General features: G+C 36.3%; 1 protein-coding gene across 1 annotated transcript; it reads right to left on the bottom strand.

Moving 5' to 3' along the window:
- Positions 1 to 16,063: 16,063 nt before the first annotated feature.
- LOC124365277 lies at positions 16,064 to 19,584 on the bottom strand. Its single transcript, XM_046821239.1, has 2 exons — positions 19,438 to 19,584; positions 16,064 to 16,483 (listed from the first exon to the last, which is right to left on the bottom strand). Exons 1-2 carry the CDS (start codon positions 19,504 to 19,506, stop codon positions 16,142 to 16,144), a joined length of 411 nt encoding a protein of 136 aa, XP_046677195.1. The 5' UTR covers positions 19,507 to 19,584; the 3' UTR covers positions 16,064 to 16,141.
- Positions 19,585 to 20,664: the final 1,080 nt, after the last annotated feature.

Genomic DNA, 20,664 nt, shown 5'->3' with positions numbered 1-20,664 from the left:
GTCCACCAGGAAACTTATGGCAACCATTTTCTGGGATCGACGTGGTGTACTCTGCTTATCGATTTTATGGGCCCGGGGAGACACTATTAACGCTAATGCGTATTGTGAAACATTAAAGAAATTACGGCGGGCTATAAACAAATCGACGGAGCGGTCTATTGTCCTGATGGCGTCATTCTCCTCCAAGACAATGCCAGGGCCTCATGCAGCGGCGGATAAACACAACAACTTCTGCAGCAATTCAATTGGGAAATTTTCGACCATCCCACTGTATAGCCCGGACTTGGCCCCTTCAGATTTCCATCTCTTTACAAAACTTAAGAGTTTTTGGGTGGGAAAAAGATTTGACAGCGAGATGAAGTACTTAAAGAAGGCGTTAATACGTATTTCAATTCGGCTGGCTGGCGGAGGAACTATGACGCCTGGAATACACAAAAACTCGTCACACGTTATGACAATTGCTTAAGTTTGCTTGGTGATTTTGTGGAGGAAGTTGTTTAAGGTCTGCTCTTTTCAATAAAAATGTTTAATATTTGTTAATATTTTCTTCTGTGTTCCTTTTATTTCACAAATGGGTACTACTTTTCCGGATGGCCCTCGTACTTTAATCAAAGCCGATTTACGTTAATAAATTGTTTCGGCTGTAATTGAAATTCGGTATTTTTTAAACCGTCTATTTGACATGTTAACTTCTTTTCAGAAAAGTCTTAAATTACTGTTTTTACCATATATCATCCCTCTTCACAATCATCACTTTACATTATATTGACCAGCTGCCCTAAATAATTTTTAATGTAATGGTACTCAGTATCAGCCCCTATAAGCGACACATGTCCATGCCTAAACACGGCACTGTGGGTTCGTACCATGTGTGAGTTGGTCCACCACCATCTACTGTTGCGCTCCTGGTCATCACTGAGGGCATATGCAAAATGCAGCGTTGAACGAATGACAGACCAGGTTATATGTTTACAATCTGATTATCCGTGTTGGGACAAGCAATCCAAGTTTACTTGTGGCAGTTCTTTAATACAGAAATCTCTTAGACAAATGAATCTGGGACTAATAAATAAGAAACAGAAATATTGCATTCACTTTATTTCGAAGGTCTGAAGTGAATGAAACACACGACCAAGACCGCAATTGTTTACAAACAAAACTAATGTAACAGAACACCTGAGGTCCATTCTTTCAGATGTTTACTTATTTCTTGGTGGGGGGGGGGGGGGGTGGGGGGGGGGGGGGGTGGGGGGGGGGGGGGGTGGGGGGGGGGGGGGGTGGGGGGGGGGGGGGGTGGGGGGGGGGGGGGGTATAGCACGATTTATAATTTGAAGGGGTGTGTAAGAAGAAGCGAATAGCCAAGGTACGCTGCTGCGTGGAGGATTTTATATGGTTTCAGAAATATCCTGTATCAATTGTCCAAGCGTCCGAAAACACGTGCGTCCCGCTTTATTATTTAAACACGTACAAGCAAAAACATCTGTACTTTTGAAAACTTTTAGGAGTCAAGGGAGGGCCATTTTTAGTATGCCTATCCCAATCATCAAATTAAATATTTTAAATTTGCTTCATCGGAAGTTATTTAATGTACGTTTGTATACTGCAGTTTATAAATATTACTACTCTTCAAAGATGTCACTATGTATAATTTATGTAACTACTATAACCATCAGAATATTTTTAGTTCTTTCCAGAGTCCATACACTAACTCAAGGATTTATGGTTGATATTATATTGTTGCCTCACCGTCCACTCTGAGAGCGTCGTCCGTCCGTCTTTCAGTCGATCTGAGTGCCGAAGAATCAATACTCTATCGTTTTTACTTATCGTATCATTCACAGTTGATATAATTACACATAAAATTAAAACTTTTAATACGTCCTTCATGTTTGATCCTTTATGAGTTGGTTTAAAAAATGCTTTTAAGTAGAAAGTAGTTTCCAATTGCAGGACTTGCCCGAAACAGTGATCGTTTGTTAAAAAAATCCATTTGTTATCGTTTCAGTCATGATGATTGTGCCAAATCATCTTTTATGTTAAATTATTGGTTTTCTGTTAATGACAATGGGTGGAACTTGTATTATCGCATGCAAAACAATGTTAGCACATAATTGCGTAGTTAAAAACATTGCCTCTTGATTTATTCTCATGACATACATTAATATTTTATGTAAATTAAGTAAATAAAAATTTGTCAAGCAGTTAAAAAGTAATATAGTGATTACACCAGAGTTTTTACTATCTAACAAAAACAATTGTTGCTTGTTTAATGTAAAGTAACAAGCAACTTAAAATATTTATAGAGGCTATAATTCGTAAATTTATTGTTTAATCAATATACTCAATTAGTTTCGTGGCTCAATACATAAAATGAATTAATATTAAAATTCATCCGATTTCTTTAAAATCTGAGAAATAACATTTCCTTTCGTAATAACTACTGTAATTCAAGATTTTTTTCCATAATTGTATAATAATAAACTTAATAAAATAGTGTCTGTAATTATTACTTAGTATTAAGGTTTTCACAGAAACTATTAAAACTTTCAGAAACAAAGCCTCCATACATTTGAAACGATTCAGGTCACCCATGTATACTCAGAAACGATTGTGTACACTAATTTAAGAGATTAAGAGATTTTATAGGTAGAAATCATTGAAGTCGTGATAAAATCTGGTCAATACGGTGGAGAATTTCAGAAAGACTGCATGCTAAAATACTGAGGAAAGTCTTAATATATGATCTATTATTCATACTTCTTTAAGGTGTGAAGCAGCAATTGTTGTATACAATGCATCAATACGACTTAGCAATAATACCATTAATTCACCGTTGAGACATACAGGGTCAGACATTCACTAACACACTGGTGCGGTTAGCATACCCCAGTCTGATCCAGATCGGGTTTGGTCACCGTCCTAGTTGTGGGATTAGCGGAATTTGCTCAACGAATATCCCAATTGAGATACTATAGAAACTTCCTCATCGAGTGCCCCGTTGTGGGATTAACGTAACTAACCCAATGAGTGTCCTAGATGTGGGATTAACGGAATTAGCTCAACGAATATCCCAATTGAGATACTATAGAAACTTCCTCATCGAGTGCCCCGTTGTGGGATTTACGTAACTAACCCAATGAGTGTCCCAGATGTGGGATTAACGGAATTAGCTCAACGAATATCCCAATTGAGATACTATAGAAACTCCCTCATCGAGTGCCCCGTTGTGGGATTAATGTAACTAACCCAATGAGTGTCCCAGATGTGGGATTAACGGAATTAGCTCAACGAATATCCCAATTGAGATACTATAGAAACTTCCTCATCGAGTGCCCCGTTGTGGGATTAATGTAACTAACCCAATGAGTGTCCCAGATGTGGGATTAACGGAATTAGCTCAACGAATATCCCAATTGAGATACTATAGAAACTTCCTCATCGAGTGCCCCGTTGTGGGATTAACGGAATTAGCTCAATGAATGTCCCAATTGAGATACTATAGAAACTTCCTCATCGAGTGCCCCGTTGTGGGATTTACGTAACTAACCCAATGAGTGTCCCAGATGTGGGATTAACGGAATTAGCTCAACGAATATCCCAATTGAGATACTATAGAAACTTCCTCATCGAGTGCCCCGTTGTGGGATTAACGGAATTAGCTCAATGAATGTCCCAATTGAGATACTATAGAAACTTCCTCATCGAGTGCCCCGTTGTGGGATTAACGGAATTAGCTCAACGAATATCCCAATTGAGATACTATAGAAACTCCCTCATCGAGTGCCCCGTTGTGGGATTAATGTAACTAACCCAATGAGTGTCCCAGATGTGGGATTAACGGAATTAGCTCAACGAATATCCCAATTGAGATACTATAGAAACTTCCTCATCGAGTGCCCCGTTGTGGGATTAATGTAACTAACCCAATGAGTGTCCCAGATGTGGGATTAACGGAATTAGCTCAACGAATATCCCAATTGAGATACTATAGAAACTTCCTCATCGAGTGCCCCGTTGTGGGATTAACGGAATTAGCTCAATGAATGTCCCAATTGAGATACTATAGAAACTTCCTCATCGAGTGCCCCGTTGTGGGATTAACGGAATTTAGCTCAACGAATATCCCAATTGAGATACTATAGAGAAAGTCCCTCATCGAGTGCCCCGTTGTGGGATTAATGTAACTAACCCAATGAGTGTCCCCAGATGTGGGGTTTAACGGAATTAGCTCAACGAATATCCCAAATTGAGATACGTATAGAAACTCCCTCATCGAGTGCCTCGTTGTGGGATTAATGTAACTAAACCCAATGAGTGTCCCAGATGTGGGATTAACGGAATTAGCTCAACGAAATATCCCAATTGAGATACTATAGAAACTTCCTCATCGAGTGCCCCGTTTGTGGGATTTACGTAACTAACCCAATGAGTGTCCCAGATGTGGGATTAACGGAATTAGCTCAACGAATATCCCAATTGAGATACTATAGAAACTTCCTCATCGAGTGCCCCGTTGTGGGATTAACGGAATTAGCTCAATGAATGTCCCAATTGAGATACTATAGAAACTTCCTCATCGAGTGCCCCGTTGTGGGATTAACGGAATTAGCTCAACGAATATCCCAATTGAGATACTATAGAAACTCCCTCATCGAGTGCCCCGTTGTGGGATTAATGTAACTAACCCAATGAGTGTCCCAGATGTGGGATTAACGGAATTAGCTCAACGAATATTCCAATTGAGATACTATAGAAACTTCCTCATCGAGTGCCCCGTTGTGGGATTAACGGAATTAGCTCAACGAATATCCCAATTGAGATACTATAGAAACTCCCTCATCGAGTGCCCCGTTGTGGGATTAATGTAACTAACCCAATGAGTGTCCCAGATGTGGGGGTTAACGGAATTAGCTCAACGAATATCCCAATTGAGATACTATAGAAACTCCCTCATCGAGTGCCCCGTTGTGGGATTAATGTAACTAACCCAATGAGTGTCCCAGATGTGGGGTTAACGGAATTAGCTCAACGAATATCCCAATTGAGATACTATAGAAACTCCCTCATCGAGTGCCCCGTTGTGGGATTAATGTAACTAAACCAATGAGTGTCCCAGATGTGGGATTAACGGAATTAGCTCAACGAATATCCCAATTGAGATACTATAGAAACTTCCTCATCGAGTGCCCCGTTGTGGGATTAACGGAATTAGCTCAATGAATGTCCCAATTGAGATACTATAGAAACTCCCTCATCGAGTGCCCCGTTGTGGGATTAATGTAACTAACCCAATGGGTGTCCCAGATGTGGGATTAACGGAATTAGCTCAACGAATATCCCAATTGAGATACTATAGAAACTTCCTCATCGAGTGCCCCGTTGTGGGATTAACGGAATTAGCTCAACGAATATCCCAATTGAGATACTATAGAAACTCCCTCATCGAGTGCCCCGTTGTGGGATTAATGTAACTAACCCAATGAGTGTCCCAGATGTGGGGTTAACGGAATTAGCTCAACGAATATCCCAATTGAGATACTATAGAAACTTCCTCATCGAGTGCCTCGTTGTGGGATTAATGTAACTAACCCAATGAGTGTCCCAGATGTGGGATTAACGGAATTAGCTCAACGAATATCCCAATTGAGATACTATAGAAACTTCCTCATCGAGTGCCACTTCCTCATCGAGTGCCCCGTTGTGGGATTTACGTAACTAACCCAATGAGTGTCCCAGATGTGGGATTAACGGAATTAGCTCAACGAATATCCCAATTGAGATACTATAGAAACTTCCTCATCGAGTGCCCCGTTGTGGGATTAACGGAATTAGCTCAATGAATGTCCCAATTGAGATACTATAGAAACTTCCTCATCGAGTGCCCCGTTGTGGGATTAACGGAATTAGCTCAACGAATATCCCAATTGAGATACTATAGAAACTCCCTCATCGAGTGCCCCGTTGTGGGATTAATGTAACTAACCCAATGAGTGTCCCAGATGTGGGGTTAACGGAATTAGCTCAACGAATATCCCAATTGAGATACTATAGAAACTCCCTCATCGAGTGCCCCGTTGTGGGATTAATGTAACTAAACCAATGAGTGTCCCAGATGTGGGATTAACGGAATTAGCTCAACGAATATCCCAATTGAGATACTATAGAAACTTCCTCATCGAGTGCCCCCGTTGTGGGATTAACGGAATTAGCTCAATGAATGTCCCAATTGAGATACTATAGAAACTTCCTCATCGAGTGCCCCGTTGTGGGATTAACGGAATTAGCTCAACGAATATCCCAATTGAGATACTATAGAAACTCCCTCATCGAGTGCCCCGTTGTGGGATTAATGTAACTAACCCAATGAGTGTCCCAGATGTGGGGTTAACGGAATTAGCTCAACGAATATCCCAATTGAGATACTATAGAAACTCCCTCATCGAGTGCCTCGTTGTGGGATTAATGTAACTAACCCAATGAGTGTCCCAGATGTGGGATTAACGGAATTAGCTCAACGAATATCCCAATTGAGATACTATAGAAACTTCCTCATCGAGTGCCCCGTTGTGGGATTTACGTAACTAACCCAATGAGTGTCCCAGATGTGGGATTAACGGAATTAGCTCAACGAATATCCCAATTGAGATACTATAGAACCTTCCTCATCGAGTGCCCCGATGTGGGATTAACGGAATTAGCTCAATGAATGTCCCAATTGAGATACTATAGAAACTTCCTCATCGAGTGCCCCGTTGTGGGATTAACGGAATTAGCTCAACGAATATCCCAATTGAGATACTATAGAAACTCCCTCATCGAGTGCCCCGTTGTGGGATTAATGTAACTAACCCAATGAGTGTCCCAGATGTGGGATTAACGGAATTAGCTCAACGAATATTCCAATTGAGATACTATAGAAACTTCCTCATCGAGTGCCCCGTTGTGGGATTAACGGAATTAGCTCAACGAATATCCCAATTGAGATACTATAGAAACTCCCTCATCGAGTGCCCCGTTGTGGGATTAATGTAACTAACCCAATGAGTGTCCCAGATGTGGGGTTAACGGAATTAGCTCAAACGAATATCCCAATTGAGATACTATAGAAACTCCCTCATCGAGTGCCCCGTTGTGGGATTAATGTAACTAACCCAATGAGTGTCCCAGATGTGGGGTTAACGGAATTAGCTCAACGAATATCCCAATTGAGATACTATAGAAACTCCCTCATCGAGTGCCCCGTTGTGGGATTAATGTAACTAACCCAATGAGTGTCCCAGATGTGGGATTAACGGAATTAGCTCAACGAATATCCCAATTGAGATACTATAGAAACTTCCTCATCGAGTGCCCCGTTGTGGGACTAACGGAATTAGCTCAATGAATGTCCCAATTGAGATACTATAGAAACTCCCTCATCGAGTGCCCCGTTGTGGGATTAATGTAACTAACCCAATGGGTGTCCCAGATGTGGGATTAACGGAATTAGCTCAACGAATATCCCAATTGAGATACTATAGAAACTTCCTCATCGAGTGCCCCGTTGTGGGATTAACGTAACTAACTCAATGAGTGTCCCAGATGTGGGATTGACGGAATTAGCTCAAAGAATATCCCAATTAAGGTACTCTAGAAACTTCCTCATCGAGTGCCCCGTTGTGGGATTAACGGAATTAGCTCAATGAATGTCCCAATTGAGATACTATAGAAACTCCCTCATCGAGTGCCCCGTTGTGGGATTAATGTAACTAACCCAATGAGTGTCCCAGATGTGGGATTAACGGAATTAGCTCAACGAATATCCCAATTGAGATACTATAGAACCTTCCTCATCGAGTGCCCCGTTGTGGGATTAACGTAACTAACCCAATGAGTGTCCCAGATGTGGGATCAACGGAATTAGCTCAACGAATATCCCAATTGAGATACTATAGAAACTTCCTCATCGAGTGTCCCGTGTGGGATTAACCTAACTTAACCATCGAGTGTCCCATTTTTGTATTTGTGACATTAATGTAATTCTTCCACCAAGTGTACCATTTGTGGGTCTAACGGAACTCCCACACCTAGTGTTACAATGTTAGGCTTAAAAGAACTCCCTTACCAAGTGTTCCAGTTGTAGGACTTATGACTCACCTTCACCGAGTGATTCAGTAGTAGAGTCAAAAGAACTCCCTCATCAAGGGTGCCAGTAGTGGGATTAACAAAATTTCCTTTCCAAGTGCCCCATTTTTAAATTTAACAGAACTCCCTCACAAGTCTTCCAGTTGTGGGGTCAAAAGAACACCTACGCCAAGTGTTCCAGTTTTGGAATTAACGAAATTCCATAATCTAGTGTCCCATTTGTGGCATTACGGAATTACCCGACCGAGTGTTTCATTTGCTACTCTAACAGAACACCCTCGCCTAATGTTCCAGTTGTAGGATTAATGTAGGATTCCTTTGGCACTTATTTAAGAATAAGCTCGAGGTTGTTTCATCCGCCAGATAAATCTGGTGGATGAATCATTCTTGAGCTGGTGGTCAAACATTAGTATTGAAACTTGCACTCCTAATCCTGTTTGGCTTCTAGCGAACTAGTACCCTAAGGCCTCCAACAAGATTGTAATCAAGGACTCCCAACATGTGTTGGGGATTATGTATACACGTCCAAGCATTTCTAAAATCAATAATAGTCTTGGACGAATAATCAAGCTTTAATATTGTTGCATCCAAGGCCGTTCATTAGACCACGAGCCAGCGACAAACCGGGAAAAATGTGGTTTTATCGGAATCGATATGAGATCAAGGCATTCGTCAAAAAATTGTATCCATTGTTTCTTGTATATCAGTGTGCCAGAACCAGATTGGGTGCATATAGCATAATTTCTGTGCCTGTTCATCTAGTAAATTCCTCAACCGCCATTGCCACAATTCTATTACTTTTAGCAACAGAACTGCATGAATCCTCTATGTCTTAATTAATTGACTGTATTATTGCGACCAAACTATATTTCACCAGATATGGCAGCAGATGGCGTGCTGATTAGTAGTAATGTTTTACCAGTCTTCAGATTTTTACAGTTGCACTCATATGTATGTCTCTACATCGTAACTACTCATAAAATGCATGTTATCATTTAGTTTGTATTTTGCAATAACTGCAAATAACAATTGTAATATTTGTACAATTTCAGTCGTTTATGTCAGTGCTTTGAACAAAACCACCACTTGCGTGGTAAAATTATATTGAATACATAGGTAATTATTAAAACATATTTCTTTTTATGTAAAATATTTTCCTATTTTATCTTTAATGTGCCCATTATTTTCTTTTGCGGATATATTGAGAAATGCCTACACACGGGAAGATTGCCCATTAGGCTCTCCAGTATTGCTACGATTTATAGTTTTATTCCTTACCGTTGTTGGCTGAGCGTCAGCGAAGCCTATCATCCGAGAGGCTCGAAAATTTTAATTTCTGTCTATCTGTCTGGCTGTCCGCACGATATTTCGAAAATGCATGAAACTTCATTTCAACGTAGTGAAGAAAAAGTTACAAGCCAATGGAATAAGCTCAACCATGGAATTTTGATTAGCGTCATTCAAACCTATCACTCAATAGGCTGACATAATTCTTCTTTTGTTTGACGAGGGATGTAACATTTCTTTGTAATTTGGTTGTTTGTTGTTCTATCTTTGAATAATGTAAGGAGTTATAGACTTGAAATTTTGCTTTGAACCTAGTCGAAGTCTGTTACATGACATAGCATTTCATTGTAAAAATGTTACGCATAACAATTGCTGGGATGAACGTTATTCCTGTTTTTATTCGGCCATTTTAATACTTTGAAACTTACAGAATTAGGTAGCAAAACGAGAATTAGAAATAAAGTGAAAGAAAGGGCAAATAGAGAGGACGGTAAACGAACTGTAGGTCCACGTCATAAAACTGCCGGAAGCATTTCTTACCTACTTCTTAAGGGGTGGACAGTAGGTCCACGGTCCCGGCCTGGGACCCACTGTCCGACTCACGGGTTTCTTTTGACGAGGGGTTGATAAGGGATCGTCGTACTCACACTGCAGCACTTGAATGGATGTTTCGAGATCTAAACTCTATATCTGCTAAATAATTTTCAGTACACTACATAAGACAGCTGCAAAAAGAATGAAACGAAATTATATACATAAAATAAAGTCAGGTTAGTTACGCCATTTCTAACTTAAGAATGTCTGTAACGATTATAGTGTCTACTGGTATATACAGTATTATACAGACGATGGTCCAATATAAGGAATAACTAATACAAACTTACTGTAGATGTTTATGATTCATTAGGACAATGCCAACCAAATTAATCAGATAGTAATATAATGCTATATGGAATTCGTTAAGATATAATCCCTATTAGTAATCCACTTCATATGCTTCATAGCTTGAGTAAACTGTTGTTAATATTTGCTGCTTTAGCAATACGCTGTGCGAATGTAGTGGAAGCATCACTAACCAAAATAAAGCATAAGTGCAGGTAGAAAAACTAATGCACGGCCAGGTCAGTTTTGAAAAGTAGGACAGTTAGTCCACAGGTGTCGGCGTGGACTAACTGTCCTACCCTGCAGAAAAGTGACGTCAGCCACCCTCGTCACACTAGGCGTGGACCTACAGTCCTACAATCAGAGAGGACTGGCCCATCCTGATCCTTATCTATATGTACTAGTCAATTATTGTAAGTAGTGACACATCGACTGCGGCAGACAACCTAGTGTGTAGAGCTATTTTTAATAATTATCATCACCCAAGATGCTATATTCAAATTGTTCATAATTTCTTGTAATACATAATGGATAGTTTGATTTCACGGATACACGTAAATTATATTCTTTGAACAAATACTTTAAGTATTACAAGTAATTTGTATGGTAACTTTGTAACAAGAATAGAAAATTTGTTTAGGTCCTTTGCTATCAGTTATTATTTAAAAGTGTATTCATCATATTCTGTGGCTCTTTGTCTATCACGGCATTGTGATTCAATTCCAATAATGAGACCTTCTCATGGGAAATACAATGGCAATTATATGGTAATAAAACAGTTTATAAAGAGAGATTACGTTTACTGCTAGCACAATGAAAATCTGTAAAAATTTGTTTTACAAGGCAGATATCAGTAATTATTGTGGGTTTACAGTCACAGAACAAATAAAAATATCCGAATTATTCCAAACAACTTTAAGTGCTTCCCAGTTATAAATTTACAATTTCGTTTATATTTAAAAAATTGTTGAATTCATCAGCTCAAATACTTTTCGATATCGGTCCATTGGAGGTGCCAGAAAAAACATGTTCCTATATTATGCCTTCTTCATTACCTAATGATGCAATTCATCATTGTAACTGAAACCATGTGTACCTGAAAAGCAAGTCATCACATTTTTCAGACTCTCCTTAGCCTGCCGTACAACTTAAGGAACCATCTAACACTATACCCAAATGAGAGACGTATTTTAAATGTAATACACTCAAATTTTATTGGAAGCATTCGCCGCACTACCTTTTTAATGTTTAACTTAGTACCCAACGCCTGGCGCTTTCACAATCTTTTGAGAAAAATAATGAATCCTCAACTGTGTACTATTACTGGTGACTTTAGCTTTAAATTACACGTCCCGCTTGTCCAGTCTTCAAAACTCAAATAAACCAAAAATCGTGATTAATGAGAGGTAGATTTGTTTTGCCACTATCATCCAACATTACCACCTATACGTGCGATCAACAGACAAACCACATACGAGTCATCCGTTGGTCATCCACTAGCGGGCGCCGCACCACATCGGGTTTACAATAACACCCTGTCCATTCGTTTTAGAATTGAATAATTCGAATTTATTCAGTACTGTTACCACATAATACGGAAAACGTCGATAAACATACGCAATTGATCAATATGAACCAATCCAAATTGACTCCTCAGCAATAATAAATATAATACAACAATGTGGTAGGCCACACTTTTTGAAATTCTGTTACATTATATAGGCTAAACCACACCAAAACATACATTTAATGTGTCTATTTTTACTTTAATAAGTTTACCTTTGCTCACCCTAGAAACAATGACGTGGACTTCGTTTCCAGTAAGAAATCGAAGCATTTCTCGTTAGTTTAGGTTACATGTTATTGGCAAATACATTTTTGGGACGATTGCCATGAGACTTTGATTTTTTTTTTTTTAATTTAATTCCGTAGGCTACCTGAAGGTGGTACACGACAACTTTGCCTGCCGAAATGTTATAAGTTAAGCTTTTGCGACACAAAGTCGTGTAGTCCGTTGTAATTCTTGCACTAACTGATGCCCTCTTGGTTTATATGTTGTTTAAATGCTTCCCTTCGATTCAAATGTATAAGTTTACAATAAACTGCTGAAATAGTTTCTTGGGTGACGAATACATTAGAAATACTAACCATCGATAATGTATAGCACGCAAATTATAACGTTGTTAGCCATTCTCCTTTCCTTTGCCTTCTTTGATAATTGTGAGTCGTTTTGGGTTCTACAAAGATTCTCCATGAGGAAACAGAAAACTCCATTCCGTAGTCCTATTTGCAGCTGATCTGTTAATGAAATATAACTGGTCATTTGACAGTAACTTGCTATTTAGAAAATGAACCGATTAACTTATACTTGAACTCTAAGGTTCTTGTTCTTGAAATTGTACTTGAACTAATAAGATCCATTTACTATCTCTATCTCTGTAGCAAAAAGTGGCGGAAAGCCATTGCATTTTTGTTTGTTTTATATTTTTTATCAAATTCGAACCGTAAAAATTATTGTTTTAGATTGTCGTTTAATTTTAATAGTGGCATATTAATAATTAGTCCATAATTCTGATTTCTTATTTTTCCTCTATTTCTGATTCTCATGGGCGTTATAACAGTTTGGGTTAAAATCTCAATTTGTGACCTCTTGTGCAAAATGAAATTCAAGTTGTTATCTGCAAATGTTGTTCAAAGGAACTAAATTATTAAAAACAATTAACTAATTTTCCAGTGGTTTCTGGAAGGTGGTAATCGTTCTAAGCCAGTATGTGAATTTCTTTGAGATTATTCGCAAACATGTACTTTATTCCGTCTGTTTGTTGAATTCCTGTCCCAGCACCCATTGCATGACTTGTATTCATGGCCTGCCCGACCACCAACATTAAAAAGTAAAATTGCAAAAATATGTATTGTCATGCAACTTACATTATGACACATTCAGTCTACACTAAAAATTCGAAATATTTATATTCTTTTAAGCAATTATACAAAAAATAAACCTGTTTTTTTTCGTTAGTAGTTGATATATTATGTTCATTATGGCACAATCACATATCCAGCACTTTCATATATCGCAGCGTCTCATCACGAATTCTTTTATCAATGGAGTAAAACACATTGTATGCAAGAAGAAGAGGTTCAGTTTGAACGATGCTAGAAGGGCTATCCTCCTTTAGTATTATTTACTGCATTTTTTACCGTGGTGACATAAATACAACCATGAATTAGCTTATCTACAGTAGTAGGATAAAACATGCAACGGGGGTGTCATTAGCAATTGCTTGTTAAGACAAATTGTAAAACCAAAACCTACGAAATAGTGGAAATTATTCTTAATTTCCACTATTTATTTTGTTGGATACGAAAAATGTTATTTCTATCTTACGTTTTGGGTAGCAACATTTATTTTACTACAGTACTTAGAATTACAAAAGGCAATAGTAAGTCACAAATGCACTATCGAACACAATACAAAAGGGGTTTGTGTGGTAGCATTGCAATTTATAATAATAGCATTGGACCAACGATAATATAAATAAAATTCTAATTGATTAGCCCCAACTTTTTTAGGGTCATTTGGTAGTAGGTTATGACTATTTACTTAAGAAATTGTTACCTATAAATAACAAGAATAAAATATATATATAAGATAGCTAAAGCTAAACATTGTAACATGATCTTGACAGGTAAATGACACAATGCATCACAATTTTCTTATTAAAAAATTAATGAATCTTTATATTTTCACTTTGAAAAAGACACACAGATATGCACAGCAAGCCCGGTCAATAAGGTGACTGTGCCAAACTAATTTCCTCTTTTTTCAGACACTAGTTGAGTACCATACAGAGGATGCTAAGTAGGCCTACCTCTTTTTAAATTAGCTGGCACTTGAGGAGAAGAATTTTCAACTTTATTTTTTAAAGTACCAAAAATTTGTATTGCAACAAACAAAGATATATGTGATAAACACAGCACCTTTCACAAAGGCTGTGTTGAAGGCTTTCAGTGAAATATTCATAATATTCGACTTTGTTTTTGACAATACCGAAAATATTTACCTATAAATTACTATTATTAAGCCATAAATTATAGTGAACTTTTTTGACTTTTGACCTGAGTTATTTCTGGCAAAATGACGTCACTGTGCTATAGCGTGCAATTGAAACGTTTAAGATTTAGCTTTTGCCATAATATGAAATGATTAATAAGAAAATAGCATCTTAGTAATACATAATTAAAGGTGGTAGCTTTAGGAGAGTGATACGGAGGTCAACAGTTGTTGGGGAGGAGGAGATGCTATCGAAACAACCCCACTGGCGGCAGATTATCAAATCCACCTATTTATCATATCTCTCCCTGCTGGAACTATATACCACACTACATTGTTAGACACAGCTCTTGCTTTTTCTACTGCTTCTCCACTGGTAGGTCTATTTAAAAGTGCAGAATTGGCTATAGACTAAATTGTACTTTTTTATCCCACACAAATGAGTATTTTGACAGGACAAGAGCCGAAAACTTGTTTTTCATTGTCACAGAATGTGAATAAATACTCCTTTTATTTTGCTGGCTTAGCTGATTCCTGTAGTGAAGACATCCATTTTGGTGGAATCTAATCTAAACTTAATTAGCGGCTTTGATCAAGAGTTGAATACATTTTCATTATACAAAGTTGCATTAACTTTTCAATAATAATATTCTGTTATTACTTACTTTATTACAAACTATCTAAACTCTGAATAAGCTATTAGTGGCAGTCTAACCCACTTCATTAAATCAACCTCAATTTTTCAAAAATTACTTTTTTTGGTTACGATATCAAAGAATATGAACTTTAATACTCCTTGTAAACCTAATTTCTATAAAATTAAATTTGTTTAGTTTAATTGCGCTGATATGGATAGTAGTTTTAATTGCTTCTTCTTGGTCGTTTTGGTCAGCACCATCAACCGTCCTCCGGCCCTGATTCCTGGTAAAGATATATGCTTTTAAACTGAGAATAGTACATTCAATATATAATAATTATCTAGTTAATTGAATTTCATTAAAAAAAACTTTCTACTGTTGTATCATGAATTCCCAAGTATGTATAGTTTATGTTTATATTAAATATCTTGTAACAAAGATAATAATAAATACAATAATATAATATAATAATAAAAAATCGGCTGACTGAATGTCAATAGAATCCAAGCATATGACAAAATACACAAATACACAGTGACAAACAACAAAAACCATGTTATGTCTACACATAATGTAGCAATGATAGGAAGTCCTGACTGTCACAGATTGTGTGGAATCAAGCCCTCCCACTGTAACTACATTACGTGTAGGAAACTCATGCTTAGAGATTGTGTCTGTGTAGGAAACTCATGCTTAGAGATTGTGTCTAAAACACCGTAGTGCACCCAATTATGCCCCTGATGAGACAATGAGAGTACATCTTCACCCAGATTACACTATATTTTGTAGTCTAGGTTTCTCTGAGGTCGAAACTCTATAGAGTCCATGTTAGCTTCTTCATTCTAGACCTTTTTTGGATCACTTCAGTCGCACATGACTCCAGATTCCAGGAGTCAAGTCTGTTACAGCATCAGATTCAAGAAGCTCCACTAAGAGGAAAGTAAACTGGAGCTAAATTCAACATTCACATCATGTATTTGTTGTTATTTATAATGAAGAAAATTTTTTTATTGCTTTATTTCATAACTAAGTGACGCATAATAAAATTAAAGGCAATTCATTTTATTTTAAGACTGACTATCCATTCAATCAATTTATTAACAATAATTACTGACACCATTTCTATTCACATACAAATCTTCATCTGTAATTCACTTTAATCCTCCACTTCTTTGATTTCAATATTTCCAATGGTTAAAATATGAGATGGCTTATTTGGGAGACGAAGAACAAATTTGTTGAAGGACCCATGGTGATGACCAGAATCATCTGAATCATCTTCTGGATCATGTGAATGGTACTTGGAGTGGTCGGAATGAAATAAACTGGCAGTACTATCGACGTTATCATGACCAAAAGTGGAATCGTGCGAGGCACTATAATGATGGCCGACCTCTAAGCCATCTTCAAGATCAGCATGGTAGATGGGTTGCTGTGGATACTGATGATGATCAAATTTGTCATCGGAGGAGCGGCGAGGAGGATCTCCACTAATAACCTGGGACAAGAAAGTTAATTCATTCTAAAGCTTTACAAAACCTAATTTGTATTAAACGAAAACAATTATAAAACATTAATACAGACTCTTTAAACTCAAAAATGAACTCATCTTTTTTTGGGGTGACACCCACCCGGTCTCTCAACTTTAAGAACAATGTACAAACAAACAAAAAATAAATCTCTAGCACAAAAATTTCTTTTTTGGGAATTCCTCCAGTAGCACTAGCTCAGCTCTATTTATAATTCGGGGATTCTCGCAAAAGAGCCTGACGCTGTTGTGGGGGATTCCCCGTCCCATACTCGCGACGTTTCACTTGCAACATTTCTAATTTGTTTCGTGAAGTATGTTGTGTTTGGTTGGTATGAATTTTTAAACGTCTATTATTTTATATGAGCCAACGAACACGAGGCAATACAAAATATAAATTTCAATGAAGTTATTGCTGAGTTTGCAGCTGTCAAAGCTAGAAAGAAGAAATTTTAATTGTATAATAATCCCTTTTCTGTGTTAGTTATTATTGTTTTGCTATTTCTGCAATATTATAAATAATAATTTATCCATGATAATCATATAAAATTTATTGCTTTTTACTTTCGATGGGGTGACACCTCCAACTTCTGCACCGGGTGCCACCCAAGGTAACTACGCCACTGAATGTAACTACACAGTATACATCAGCAATGCACTTTAACAAATTCTCAGAATAGACGCACTGAATGTTTGGTATGGCACTTATAAGGATGTGAAGCGGGAAGACCATTAAAATGGAAAATAAATTTAATATCCAAGTCATAACAATTAATATACATTCTATTAAATGCCAAAAATGAATACATATACATGAGAATTGAATAAGTATATTATCAAAACCTGAATAAATAACTGTAATATGTTTTCTGTTATCTTGTAACAAGAGTAAACCAGCAGACACAATTATAGAACAACTGCGCTTTGTCAACAATGGTTTTGGAAATTTTGAGTAATAGAGGTCTGATCATGGTTTCCTTATGTTGATATCACATAATTTTGAAGATTGTCAATGACCTGTACCTTACATTTACTTACAAAAAACCCAAGATTTTGGATTTCTTAGAAACAATTTGACTGAGTATAAATACTTCCATATTTAAAATTTAATTTAATTACTTGTCAATTTCAAATTTTCAAAGTCCATGAAATTTCTTTGCAGAATTGACGCATTATAAAATATTAAATTAGAAATTTTGTAACTGTACCAGATTACTACTTTATTGGTCTATTTATTATTTATCACTTTGTTGTTATTTTTTTGTCAATCTGGCCACAATACTTGTAAATGTGGCCAGTTCTTATTCCATAGAAGCAGTTTTTGTTCTTTTTATTGTAAAACAATGCTGGATTAATCATTATTTCATTTCATTATCAATATGCAGGAATGTGTTACAATAGTTCACCTACCCGTCAATAAATAAAAAGATACTAAATAATTTTATATACAGTATTTTAGGATATATACTTATGCCACTAATTATACTCATAAACTATCTTTGACACAGCAGATACTTCCTGTATTTTTAATTTAAGTGTATAGTATATATAAATAGTTTAAGTTTCTGTTGAATAATCCATAATTGCTAATTAAATGCACAGTATATTGAATAATTTACTCGTTACCAGGAATCAAATGCATCTTCAATTGCATTGCTTTCCAGAGTGAAAGAGATATATCATTGCCAAAGCTAAAACTGTTAACATGATCTTTACAAGTAAATACCAGAATCCATCACATTTTTCTTATTAGAATAATGAGTAAATTTTTATAATTTTCAATTAAAAAAAAAAACATATGAACAGCAGGCTTGGTAAATAAGGTGACTGAGCCAAAGTGTTTTGGTCTTTTCTTCAGATACTAGTACAGAAAAAATGCTAGGTAGACCTGCCTCGTTTTTAATTAGCTGGACCTTGAGGACAAGAACTTTCGACTTTATTTTATACAGTACAGAAAAATTGTATTGTATTGTATGTCATAAAGACTGCATATTTAAAAATACTGTTTTTTTCGTCTTTCAGGAAAATATTCATAACTCTAGAACTATTTGTCATAATATTAAGTTTTTTTAAACAAAATCTGAAGACATAAATTTAGTTTATAAAAAAATATAGAGTATTAAAATTAGTTTTTGAATTTATAGTTACTTTAAAAATCTATTATTTTGAACATTTTTGAGATAAAAATACCAATTAGTGTATGTGTGGGAATCGATTTTATCCCATTTACAGGTGAAAAAATACAAAGTATTATCAAGTTTTTATGAAAACAGTGTTTTAGGGCTTATAAGCTCTTGGAGCTCAGAGCTGGCCTGGCTTTGTCACCTTCAAAGGGATCATTGCCTGGAGTAGTAAATTATATTGCGGTACGTTGTCTTCTTATGATCCTCTTTTAGATATTGAAGGACCAATATAGAGGAGCATTGTCAGTATCATAAATACATAAACTGCCAGAAAATTCACTCACAAATAAATCTGTATCAATGTTAATGTGCAGCTCCCTTTCGACTCGAGCTTAATTCTACAGATCAATCGTAACAAAATTCACAACTCACTGTTGGTTATTAATAATTATATGTCACACCTCAAAATAGCCACCAAGTCAAAAGTTAGGTATTATCAAATTTTTATATCTCTAAATTAGGATTGCTGTTATTATTTTGGTTTGGTTATATTTATTATTCTATAAACTACTTATATTAAATTAACATTGCCACAATGACTTATTCTTAATAAAATGTGTATTAATAATAACTTGTATTGTAATTCATAAATCAATCTTATTGTCCTTACACATTTCAGGGTTAATGTTTTATGTTAATTTTCTACATAATAGTTAGCTACGCATGTGGAAATTTATAATGTTTATGAAAAATCCTAAAAAAAGATGTAAACTATTCTGTAAACTAAATTATCTGACTTACATGATTAGGTAGGAACACGAAAAGTGCAACTAAAGCTGATGAAAGACCTAATATTCTGTTAACCTCCATTGTGATTCTTAACCAGTCCTGCTAAATTTAAAACTGGTGTACCAGTTTTTATAAACACCTTATATTCAAGGTTGATTTCACGGAAACCTGTGAATAATTGGATTATTTGTATGAATTATCATTAAGTGTTGTCTGCAATTTTTTATGGTGGCTGAGATACAATAATACAATATTATTTATCATTTGAAGTGCTCACTTATCTATTCAAAAACTAAAGGTATATTTAGTTATCATATTCTAAGGCACATTGTTCATCACAATAATGTAATTTGTCATGACAATTAAAATTAGTACAATATTTAGTACCTGGACAAAATCTGTATTGTCAGAGAAGAAAAGACTGTTTTATTTATCAACACAATGAATTCAACAACTGTTACAAATTATATTCTAAAAGTAGGAATATTGATTAAAATCCATAGAAAAAGAAAAGCACAACAAATTATTTTGAAAAAGTTTGAAAGCCCACTCGTAAAATGTAGTTATTTCTATTACACTACACTATACAAATAAATATCACTTCAGCTTTATTACTTGAAATATAATTATGTATTTTACATATATACATAAGAGATCGGGTCTGCAAGTTTCCGACCTGCCCTATTTCCTCTGATTCAAGTTGGTTAGGGCCGGTTCCACTAAGCATGTTCATTCCTGTACACTTATTATCACTTGCCTGAATCCCTTTAGTACTATCAGTTGTTGTTTTGACATCCAATAAATACTGCTGTCTCCCGGTGTTCAAGATTAGAGATCCTTACTCCTTTGTAAATTGAGAGCACTTTGATGGTGTCTAAGGGCAGTCCTCTCCCTCTTATTGTACATATTAACCAACAAAGTCCATACATTTTTATTTCATTTGGTCAAACTGTACAGAAATGACAGGGGTGGCCACTGACTTTTGAATGCCCCTATAGCACTCTCAGTAAGAGGGAGTCCATGGGATGAAGACCAGGAGAAGAACTCCCTGCAGAAGGCAAAACTCACGAAGTCAGCAAATAATTTTGTGTGGATTGTGGAGGGTACTGATGATTAATTTCAAAAAAGGAAAACCACAGTGATATCAAAGCGTTATGCACCCTTACTTCACCATTTGAGTGTAGTCACAGAGCAAAGGGAAGGAAAGTTGAGTGAGGCAGCCAGATTCTACACAACAAT

Source organism: Homalodisca vitripennis, chromosome 6 (genome assembly GCF_021130785.1).
Source record: "Homalodisca vitripennis isolate AUS2020 chromosome 6, UT_GWSS_2.1, whole genome shotgun sequence".
Taxonomy (NCBI): domain Eukaryota; kingdom Metazoa; phylum Arthropoda; class Insecta; order Hemiptera; family Cicadellidae; genus Homalodisca; species Homalodisca vitripennis.
This window is presented reverse-complemented; position numbering and strand designations above follow the sequence as displayed.